Genomic DNA, 10739 nt, shown 5'->3' with positions numbered 1-10739 from the left:
ACCCCAAACAACTTCCCGAAACATAGAACTAACGAAAGTAAAATGCAGATGCTCATCTAACGGATCTGATTGCATATATCCACTATTCATAGCTGTGTCATTTAACAGCAAAACAAATCCCCTGATGATGACGATAGGAGGAATGGAGTCGTCACTCAGAACTCAGAAAGCAACTTCCAGGGTACGGTAGTGGGCCCCACACAGTTGAAGGAAACAAGGTCACACACTTACTCACTCACACCTGGATTTTAATTTTTCCACAGATACCGAAGAAATACCCCCACCACGAGAGTATTGAGTATTACTGTATTAGAGGAAAACGATTCCACTTTTCGTGGATTACGATTTTTTCCCACTTTATTTATTTCCATTTTTATCCATCATTAAGATAGATTATTGCCCTAATAATACCAGGCGAACAGTTTCTATACCCAAATTTAAATCTCATCATTTTCTCGTGATATATTACTTTTTTTGTTTGTTCATCTCATTATCAACTTCTACCCAAAAAGCTAAAATCTCCCTCACCAATCACGTGATCGTTTGAAAATTCCATCACTGCCAGTGGCATGACTCGTAATATATAGTTAACTTTTGAGCAAAAATAAGGAGAAAGGGTCCAAAGACCGGAAATTCTCTCTCTCTCTCTCTCTCTCTATATCATTAAAGGCTAACGACAGCTGTCTGCTCTATATTCCGCGCCGTTAAAGTCGACATAACGTAGCCGGCTCCGTGGGGCAGGATGATCACTGTACTTATATAAGTTTATAACTTATCAAATGATAAGCAGCAGAGTGCGACGATATAAGTTACTCTGCTTATCTTATCGCCTCCCCCTATAAATATGCCTTTTTCTGCAAGTTGTCGAACTTGCGATTTGGTTTTTATATTTTCCTTGGCAAGAGAGAAATGATGTCGGAAGAGAGATAGAGGAGAGGAAAGCAGTTCATTATAGTTTGCTGGTTCGGTCTTGTCTGTTTTATGTGTTTTTTCTGCTGTTCTTATAGATCTCTGTACTTACTCTCTGTTGAAGGTAAGCTTCTGGTTACCCCTTCTCTGTTCGAATCTTTGCTTTTGAAGTTTGGCTTTTTCTTTTCCCTTGACCTGCTTTTTTTCATATCTTCCCCTTTTATTCTGCATCTTCGATTCCAATGCTTTAAAGTTTCTTTTGTATTTCCGATCGTTTAAAGCCCTAATTTTTCATCTTAGTTCTTCATTTTGAGTTTCTGCCGCCTTCGATTTCTCCATTCTGTGGTGTTTGTGATGGGAAATTCTGGTCTTTGCATGTTTTAGCTGAGATTAGTTCAATCTTTTGCTTCTGGTCTCTGTGATTTACTTCTGCTTTATTGATTTTCAATTGTAGATCCCCGTAGTGTTTAATTATCTGTTTTTTTCTTTGCGCAGAAGATCTGGGGCTGGTTCTTCCTGATGTCTTCTCTCAGTAGGGAGCTTGTGTTTTTAATTTTGCAGTTCCTCGATGAGGAGAAATTTAAGGAAACTGTTCACAGGTGGGTTTTCTTAAGCAAGTTTTTCATTTGTTGTTGTTTTTTTTGGGGGGGGGGGGGGGTGGGGGGAGGGGCTGGGCCCTCATTTTCGGTATTTTTTACTCTGTTGATTGTTTGCTTTTAAATAGGCTTGAACAGGAATCAGGATTCTTCTTTAACATGAAGTATTTCGAGGACGAGGTCCATAATGGGAATTGGGATGAGGTTGAGAAATATCTGTCAGGCTTCACTAAAGTGGATGATAACCGCTACTCCATGAAGATATTTTTCGAAATCAGGAAGCAAAAGTATCTGGAGGCGCTTGACAAGTGAGTTTGTGATTTTTAGGAACCTTCCCTTTGTGAGGTTATCGTCATGAAAATTAGCTTTTTAACTGGTTACATTTGAAACTGATAGGCATGACCGTGCAAAGGCTGTAGAAATCCTTGTAAAGGATCTAAAGGTTTTTGCGTCATTTAATGAAGAGTTGTTCAAGGAGATTACGCAGCTCTTGACATTAGAGAATTTCAGGTACGGTTCATTTGTTCACGAAATCCTTGGCTGTATACATAGGATTTATATATCTTCTAAAGAATATTTATTTAGATCATATGAATTCCATAGGGAAAATGAGCAACTTTCCAAGTATGGAGATACGAAGTCTGCTAGAACAATCATGCTAGTTGAGCTCAAGAAGCTTATTGAAGCCAATCCTCTCTTCCGTGACAAATTGCAGTTTCCTAGCCTTAAAAACTCAAGGCTACGGACACTCATCAATCAAAGGTAATTTCAGCAAGTTTCTTCTAGTTTTATGGTGGCGCCGTGGCACTACCCTTTTTACACAGAATATAACACTTCGTGCTGCTTACGGTCAAAGAGTGAGTGTGTGTGTGTGTGTGTGTGCGTGTGTGTGTGTGTGTTTTTTTCTTCTTTGTCATTACACACCAATTAAATTGGATTGATAAGACTGCGTTATCGCAATAGTCACAATGCCTGCTGGGAATATTAAGTAACTGTGTGCTAATATTCACTTTCACAATATTTATTTATTTATGTTCTAAGTTGATTTGGATATTGTTGGGCAGTTTGAATTGGCAGCATCAGCTTTGCAAAAACCCACGACCTAATCCTGATATAAAGACTCTCTTTGTTGATCATACCTGTGGACAACCGAATGGCGCTCGTGCCCCTTCACCAGCAAATAATCCAATCCTGGGATCGATACCAAAAGCTGGAGGTTTTCCTCCTCTTGGTGCACACGGGGTAGGTGACCTATAGCCAACTTGGTCATGAAATCAGTTTTTATCTTTTTCATGCGCTTCTCTGTTTTCTAACCATGCTTAAACTTTGTCTTCAGCCTTTCCAACCTGGTCCACCACCTGTTCAAACATCCCTCACTGGTTGGATGTCAAACCCATCAACTGTTACTCACCCAGTAGTGTCTGGGGGACCTATTGGTCTGGGTGGTCCTGCAAATCCAGGTATTAGTTTTAAATCAAGACTTAGGCTTATGCTTCTTATGCTTGTATTACATTTTTCATTTAGGAAGTAGTTTCCTTTTCTTTTAATTTAACTCGTTAGACTTAAGTTGTTCTGATGCCTTGTGGTAGCAATTTTGAAGCATCCTCGGACTCCTCCAGCTAACAGCGTGGCTGTAGATTACCCATCTGGGGACTCAGATCCTGTGTCCAAAAGAAATAGGCCAATTGGGATTTCTGATGAGGTATACTGGGTTTACTTTTGGTGGCCTGCATTTATATTGTATTTCATACATGAAGTTCTTTTGTAATATAAACCTTATTATGCCTATGACATGTTACCTTCATCTGTTAATATTCATTCACTTTTTTGTAGGTAAATCTGCCTGTTAATAATATATTACCAGTAAGTTATCCTGGTCAGACTCACGGTCAACCTTTTAGCACTCCTGATGACCTGCCCAAGACTGTTGTACGAAACCTTAATCAGGGGTCATGTCCCATGAGCATGGATTTTCACCCTATCCAACAAACTCTACTTCTAGGTCTCTGCTTTTCTCTTTACTCACATTTCTTGTTCTCCACATTGTATATCTGATGTTTCGTAAGTTTCTTTTGTATTTGGATTCTAGTGTTGCGGATCTAATTAAGTTTTTTAATTATGTACTTTATATTAAAGCTGCCTGTTGGCTCACAAATGATGTTATTGGTGTTCCAGTTGGTACCAATGTGGGGGAAATAGGATTGTGGGAAGTTGGTTCTAGGGAGAGATTAGTTCTGAAAAATTTCAGGGTTTGGGATATTGGAGCATGTTCAATGCCTTTCCAAGTAAGCTTTCTTCCTGACTTTATTTATCTTGAATGTGCACCATGATGCTTCTATATCATTGGTTGATCTGTTTGATTGATCTAAAACTCAAACAACTTATTTCAGGCAGCATTAGTTAAAGATTCTGGCGTATCAGTTAACCGTGTAATATGGTGCCCTGATGGCACCTTATTTGGTGAGGTCACATTGTCTATTCTCCTACATTCATTGAATTATGATCATAGTTTCTGATCTATTCTCCTGTATTTTTTTATTTATGATCTAGTTTCTGATTTAACTCTAACTCAAGCATCATTAAATCCATCCACCCCACCCCCCGGGGCATTAAACAGGAGTTGCATTCTCAAGGCACATTGTGCAAATATATTCTTACCATGGTGCTGATGATGTACGGCAGCACTTGGAGGTATATGCTTCGACTTCGACTCTTGTCTGATATCCGGTTCATTATTTAAACTTGCTGTTTGACTTGTCAGTTGTAACCTTTTCTTAATGTCCAGATTGATGCTCATATTGGTGGTGTGAATGATCTTGCATTCTCTCACCCTAATAAACAACTGAGTGTTATAACCTGTGGTGATGACAAAACAATTAAGGTTGGTCTGTTGCACAAGATAACTGACTTGCATATTGTAATAGACCAAATTCTTATATTGAAAGTTGTTAGTTCAGGTGTGGGATGGTGCTACCGGTGCGAAGCAATATACTTTTGAAGGTCATGAAGCTGCTGTTTATTCTGTCTGCCCTCATTACAAGGAAAACATCCAGGTCAGAGATCCCATGTTTAAAAAGTTCCTTTCTAAGTTGTACCATTACATTGCAGAATTTCTCTTCTGTCATGCTACTTTTGTTGTTTAATGGCCAGTCTGTGGTTGTCCCTAACACTCACTGGGCTTTCATGTATCCAGTTTATCTTTTCAACAGCACTAGATGGAAAAATAAAGGCATGGTTATATGATAATTTGGGATCAAGGGTTGATTATGATGCTCCAGGTCACTGGTGCACAACAATGGCATATAGTGCTGATGGGACAAGGTTGATTTGACTGCATTGTTTTTCATGTTTCAGTTCACTAGATATTATTGGTCTTGGGACAAACTGATAATGTTTTCCTTGAATATTTTTTTAGGCTTTTCTCATGCGGGACCAGTAAGGATGGAGAGTCATACATTGTTGAATGGAATGAAAGTGAGGGGGCCGTGAAGAGGACTTATCTGGGATTCCGGAAACGTTCTTTGGGTGTGGTGCAGTTTGATACCACTAGGAATCGATATTTGGCTGCTGGTGACGAATTTGGGATTAAATTTTGGGATATGGATAATGTTAATCTGTTGACTACCATTGATGCTGATGGAGGCTTACCAGTAAGTTCTTAGAATGTTTCTAGATGAACTATGATGAAAGATTCTGAGAATAAGATCTTGTGGTTTTACATGCTAATTTTCACTTCTTACAATATCAAGGCAAGCCCACGTATCCGCTTCAATAAAGAGGGAACTTTATTGGCTGTTTCTACGAATGAAAACGGAATCAAAATCTTGGCAAATGCAGAAGGTCTACGGTTGCTCCGAACATTTGAAAGCCGTTCTTTCGATGCTTCAAGAGTGGTCTCTGAATCTGTAACGAAGGTTAGCTTACTGGTTCTTGTGATATGTCTAGTCTGGTTGGAAATGTTGGTATTTGCTGATGCATGCTATCGCTCATGCAGGCTATAATAAGCCCGATTACAACTGTTGTGGCTGCAAGTAGTGCTATAGGAGCTCCTGTGGTTTCCATAGCTGGAGTGGTTTGTTTCGAATTATTCTTTTTATTCATTGTTAATAAATTCTATACCACATTGTATTCTATGGTTCTCATTCCTCTGTCCTTTCATTCGTAAACAAATTTCTAGTCATCATTTTTTTTTAACTGTGTTCTGTAAACTTTTTCTGAAGCAACTACTTGTTTTTCTAGAATGGAGATGCACGAAATTTTGCAGATATAAAGCCTAGATTGAGTGAAGAAGCAAATGACAAATCAAAGATTTGGAAAATCACAGAAATTAATGAATCATCCCAGTGTCGAGCTTTGAAACTTCCTGATAGTTCCAGAACAAACAAGGTAGGGTGGTCTCACTAATAGTCAGCATTTCTGTGGGTAATTCAACATAATTATTGATTGACTGACTGTATTGCAGGTACGGAGTTAAGACTTTTGCATCTGAATATTCAGCAGTGTTCTGTATATTTGAATATTAAGAGAAAATAGACCGTTTCTTACCAAAAGAACATGAGTGCTCGCTCATATTCTGTGGTGTCTCAAGGGCATCGTTTAGAGATGTCCAAATTCACTCAAAAGTCACATTTTTGCAGTTTTTGTCTGTAGTTTTGGTTGCATAACAAGATATTATCATTGTTTCTTATTGCAGTCAAGTCAATGATAATCCTAATAAGATTGTTGAATACTCATTTTATAGCTGTATGTAGTCTGAGCATTATTTTTCCATGCATTATGCTTATATGTATGGTTTTATTTAGTATAATCATTGAAATTTGTTTGGAGTATCATTTTTTTTCCTCCTAAATCTATGAGGAAGTTGTGTTTTAGCTATATTACTCTTCACATGCTTCAGAAGAGTGGGGGTTGGGCCCAGTTTTCCTCTGCCACTGTTTTTACATCTCATATTGGCTCTAGTCTGTTGTATTTAGATACCAGTTGAGCTGAAGAATAGCCACTAGCATTATAACATTCTTGGAATACCAGAAGAATCTCCCAGTTGAAATTAAAGAAAAACCTTAAACTTAGCCACAAGTGCTATAAATTCATAGTATCTCATCTCAAGTGGATCCCTGCTTCCTGTGATATTCCATACTGCTAACTGTATAAATATCTTCCTGAGACTGAAATTTTGACCACTATTATCCACCAATTTCCCTCTTTTGACTCAAAGAATGAGATTGTCTGAAGATCCTATACCTGATCTAGTTGTTATCAGAGAAACAAAATTGTAGTGTTGGAATCTTTTGGATTTTGACATTACCATGAATGAGGTTTCATACTCCGATTTTTCTGGCCTTGAACAGTAATTTTTGAATGGTCAGTGGAAGTGATGCTTCCGTGCAGTTTCCTGGTTATTCTTTGTTTGAGTTGTTGGATATGCCAATGGGTAGAATTTGTTGGCCCTTTGATGCAGAAGTCATAGGACAACATTACCCGTAATGGTGGTATTGTTCTGGTGAAGGCAGGATACTATTTAAGATTTTCTTTTTCAGCCAAATACTATTTTAGATGGATTTATAAATGTGTACTAACAGTGATGAAGGAGCAGGGTTAATATGATTCTTTGTTTTATCAAAAGCTAAAACAGGAAAAGAAAATGCTATCCTATATGCTCTAGGCTTTAAAGTGACCTCTCTTTTGGTTTTTCCTTTTTCTTTTAGTTTCAGTAATGGCTACAAATAGGCACATTTAATTAGATAACTTCAAAATACTTCATTCTTAGTTAATAGAATAATTTTTAAGCAGAAGTTAATCTTTCTCATTCTCTATTAAGATGATGACTGTTAAGATCTCTTCATCCCTCCCCATCCCGAAACACTTGGAAAAATAAATTCTTTATCCTATGGTAGTTGAAATAAGTAAATTATTTCTGGAAGCACTTTATGTAGGGCCTTGGTCCCATCATGGAAGTTTTTCATTAGTGTTTTGGGTGGCCGTTGCAGATATCAAGGTTGATCTATACAAATTCAGGAACTGCCATTTTGGCATTAGCATCAAATGCCATTCATCTGCTCTGGAAATGGCCGCGAAGTGACCGCAATTCAAGTGGGAAGGTGAGAAGGATGTCTATTGAGTTGCTTCTATCTGTCTCTCCCTCTGCATCCTTTTCCTCTACAAATTTGAGAACTCATTTTGTGACTCTTTATTGAATGAATAAATTTGTAGGCGACGGCCAGTGCTCAGCCTCAATTATGGCAACCAGCAAGTGGCATACTAATGACTAATGACATAACAGATGCCAATCCTGAAGAGGCTGTTCCTTGCTTTGCTTTGTCTAAGAATGATTCTTATGTAATGTCTGCATCAGGAGGAAAGATTTCTCTGTTCAACATGATGACATTTAAGGTGATCAACTGAACAATTGCAGTTGAGGTGTGGATTCACTTTATGTAAGATTTTACTGACTTCCACTATTGTGAGCAGACAATGACAATGTTCATGCCTCCCCCACCTGCGGCAACATTTCTGGCTTTCCACCCTCAGGACAACAACATAATTGCTATTGGCATGGATGATTCTACAATCCAGATATATAATGTCCGTGTAGATGAGGTATGGTAGTGTTCTGAGCAAACCATCTGCATATATTTGTTTCTGAAGTGGTAGTGATACTTTAATTATTCTCTTGTTTATGTAGGTTAAAAGCAAGCTCAAAGGCCACTCCAAGAGAATCACTGGGCTTGCCTTTTCGCATGTATTAAATGTATTAGTTTCATCTGGAGCAGATGCACAGGTTAATATCTAATCTTTGTTCCTTGTGTCCCATGAATCACCCACACTTTTTTTTTTTTTGATCAAAGGAGCACCCGATTTTCATTTACCATTTCTAGTTTTTCTGATAGAAGCAGCTAAAAAATTGACTCTCTCTTGATGCAGATTTGTGTGTGGAACTCTGAAGGATGGGAAAAGCAAAGGAGCAGATTCTTGCCACTTCCTGGAGGGAGGGCACCAACGGCTTTATCAGACACCCGTGTACAGTTTCACCAGGATCAAGTACACTTCTTGGTTGTCCATGAGACTCAGCTTGCTATTTATGAAACGACAAAACTAGAGTGTGTCAAGCAGGTAAAATGTGGAGAGAGATTAAGGTGCTTTGATTGTGTGTAGACCTTTTCATTTGTCCTAATGCTCATTTTTTTTTCCCATAGTGGGTCCCTCGTGAATCTTCTGCGCCAATATCCCATGCAACATTCTCTTGTGACAGCCAGTTGGTATATGCTAGCTTTTTGGATGCAGCTATTTGCATATTTAGTGCTGCACATCTAAGATTACGATGCCGAATTAATCCGACTGCTTACCTGCCAGCCAGCGTGAGGTATTTCTCAATTTCATTTTGTTATAAACTGATGAAAAATGTAAGACAGTCACCATGCCAGCTTGAATTTGCAAGTTTGTGCTGTTAATTGGAAGGGTAACACATTGCAATAAGAAAACCATAGCCTTCATACTTTTTCTGGTGCATCAGCTTATGGTGGTCTCACATTTTAGTACTGTTGGGATGTATGCTTTACCTAGTGACAAATAGTTCAAATGCCACTGGTTTACCCAGATTCAATATTGCTGGTTTGCCACCATAGAAATGAACTATTAGGAAAAGGTTATGCATTATGTATCCTGATGCTAAAGTCTGTAACAGTCATTTGATGAATCAGTAAAAGTTTTTAGGTTCTTACTTGTGAGATACTTCAATGTGCATGTCGGTATGCTGTGTGTTTATATTTGCTTTCACTGTCTCTGATGGTATGATTAATTACTAATATTTTTTGCTGTCTTGCAGCTCCAACGTATATCCACTGGTGATTGCTGCTCATCCATCAGAACCAAACCAGTTTGCATTGGGGTTGACAGATGGAGGTGTCCATGTCTTTGAGCCTTTGGAATCTGAAGGTAAATGGGGTTCACCCCCACCTGTTGAGAATGGGTCAACAAGCAGCATGCCCACTGGTGGAGCTTCTGGTTCAGATCAACAGCAGAGGTGATGGATGTGCGTGAACGTATCTTTTTTGTTTTAGTTTTGTCTTTTCATTTCACTCATATGTTGTGCGTGATTCATGCTTGTCGTATGCCATTTGAGTTGTGATCACTGAAGCTCTATCTAGTTTGTGGTGCATCTGCAACCTCATGTGTTGGCTCTTCTTTATCTGCTGTTAATTTGCTTTTACCATTTTTCGTATGCAGGTATGAAGATATCAAGTTACATAATTTACTCAAGATTGGACATATAATGTTAGACTGAGCATTTAGGATTAGGGTTTTTCCGTTTCTTGGTGGGGGTGGTGGGGATAGTGGGGTTTCAAACATGCAGGAATAGGTTGAGTTATGCATTATGTGGTAGTTGAGAATAGTGGATCCATTTTAAGTTATCTATTTGTCTTTTAGAAGTAACTCTCTTGATGTAAAGAAGTTTATTAGTTAATGATTTTCTCTTAGTGAAATTTGCTACCTTTTCTTCATATCATGATTCAATTATTCATTCAAGTTGGTTGGGTGTTGGCATTTGATTTGCATTTTATGCACAATACCTTGTCAGTACATGGGACGAATGTGAAACTTCTCTCAATTAAAGGGGAGGGAGACAACTGGACTTGTTTGGACCGACAGAACAAACCCTAGCCAATAGAAGTGGCACCAATGCTAGCCAGTTTTATTTCATGGCTGTTCAACTTCATCAGGTGCTGATAACTGTTAGATTACTTGAGAGTCTCCTTTAAGCCCCTTCAAGCCTCCGTACCCTCTCTCTCTCTCTCTCTCTCTCTCTCTCTCTCTCTCTCTCTCTCGCTGTGTGTGTGTATATGTATACTTCATGCCATTACGTTCTTCTTTCTCTGGACATGGCCTCCTTTTTTACCTAGTACTCCTTGTTGAAGGATTTTGCACTAACCAATTAGCATATATAAACTATCTGATTTCTTTATAGGTTAAATCAATGAGAGTGACTTCTTTTGTTGGTTACTCCTGAGCAACAACTAGGGAAGGGTGCATGTGAGGAAAGGGACACCACTTGCATGACTACATCATATGCGGTTGGGTCACCTTGTCACGGATTCATTGGTGATAATGTAAGGTCAAGCCCGAAAGGGAAAGGGAAAGGGAAAGGGAAACGAGCTGGTGATGTGTTAGTATATATGTACATTTTTGAGCATTTTGTATGTCTCGATCATGCCAACCTTTCAGCCGTGCCCACTGAAG

The 10739-nt window shown here is 38.7% G+C and overlaps 1 protein-coding gene across 5 annotated transcripts; it reads left to right on the top strand.

The window, feature by feature from the left end:
- Positions 1–852: 852 nt before the first annotated feature.
- On the top strand, positions 853–10236 carry LOC149009490 (topless-related protein 1-like). 5 transcript variants are annotated; one of them, XM_089160738.1, is made up of 27 exons: positions 853–1033; positions 1408–1508; positions 1634–1813; positions 1902–2015; positions 2109–2267; positions 2570–2747; positions 2842–2965; positions 3095–3207; positions 3339–3507; positions 3681–3790; positions 3896–3965; positions 4123–4196; positions 4291–4386; positions 4463–4558; positions 4699–4826; positions 4921–5155; positions 5255–5419; positions 5500–5577; positions 5745–5891; positions 7493–7603; positions 7716–7895; positions 7974–8102; positions 8188–8283; positions 8427–8615; positions 8699–8865; positions 9328–9525; positions 9729–10236. In XM_089160738.1, exons 2-27 carry the CDS (start codon positions 1429–1431, stop codon positions 9784–9786), a joined length of 3444 nt encoding a protein of 1147 aa, XP_089016864.1. In that variant the 5' UTR covers positions 853–1033; positions 1408–1428; the 3' UTR covers positions 9787–10236. The 5 variants fall into 5 exon arrangements, with proteins under 5 accessions (XP_089016864.1, XP_089016862.1, XP_089016866.1 ...); XM_089160736.1 differs by having other exon boundaries at positions 1405–1508; XM_089160740.1 differs by having other exon boundaries at positions 1405–1508; positions 9328–9534; positions 9729–10235.
- Positions 10237–10739: the final 503 nt, after the last annotated feature.

The sequence above is a fragment of the Hakea prostrata genome, chromosome 7, assembly GCF_041222555.1.
Source record: "Hakea prostrata isolate BN-2017 chromosome 7, UWA_Hpros_2, whole genome shotgun sequence".
NCBI lineage: Eukaryota > Viridiplantae > Streptophyta > Magnoliopsida > Proteales > Proteaceae > Hakea > Hakea prostrata.
The sequence above is the reverse complement of the archived record's forward strand: the minus strand, read 5'-3'. Positions and strand labels throughout refer to the sequence as shown.

Coding starts and splice junctions, on each gene's coding strand:
- LOC149009490 (XM_089160738.1), top strand. CDS start 1,429: ATGTCTTCTCTCAGTAGGGAGCTTGTGTTTTTAATTTTGCAGTTCCTC. Junction 2,966..3,094: donor GGGTGGTCCTGCAAATCCAG/GTATTAGTTTTA, acceptor GCCTTGTGGTAG/CAATTTTGAAGCATCCTCGG. Junction 7,896..7,973: donor TCAACATGATGACATTTAAG/GTGATCAACTGA, acceptor TATTGTGAGCAG/ACAATGACAATGTTCATGCC.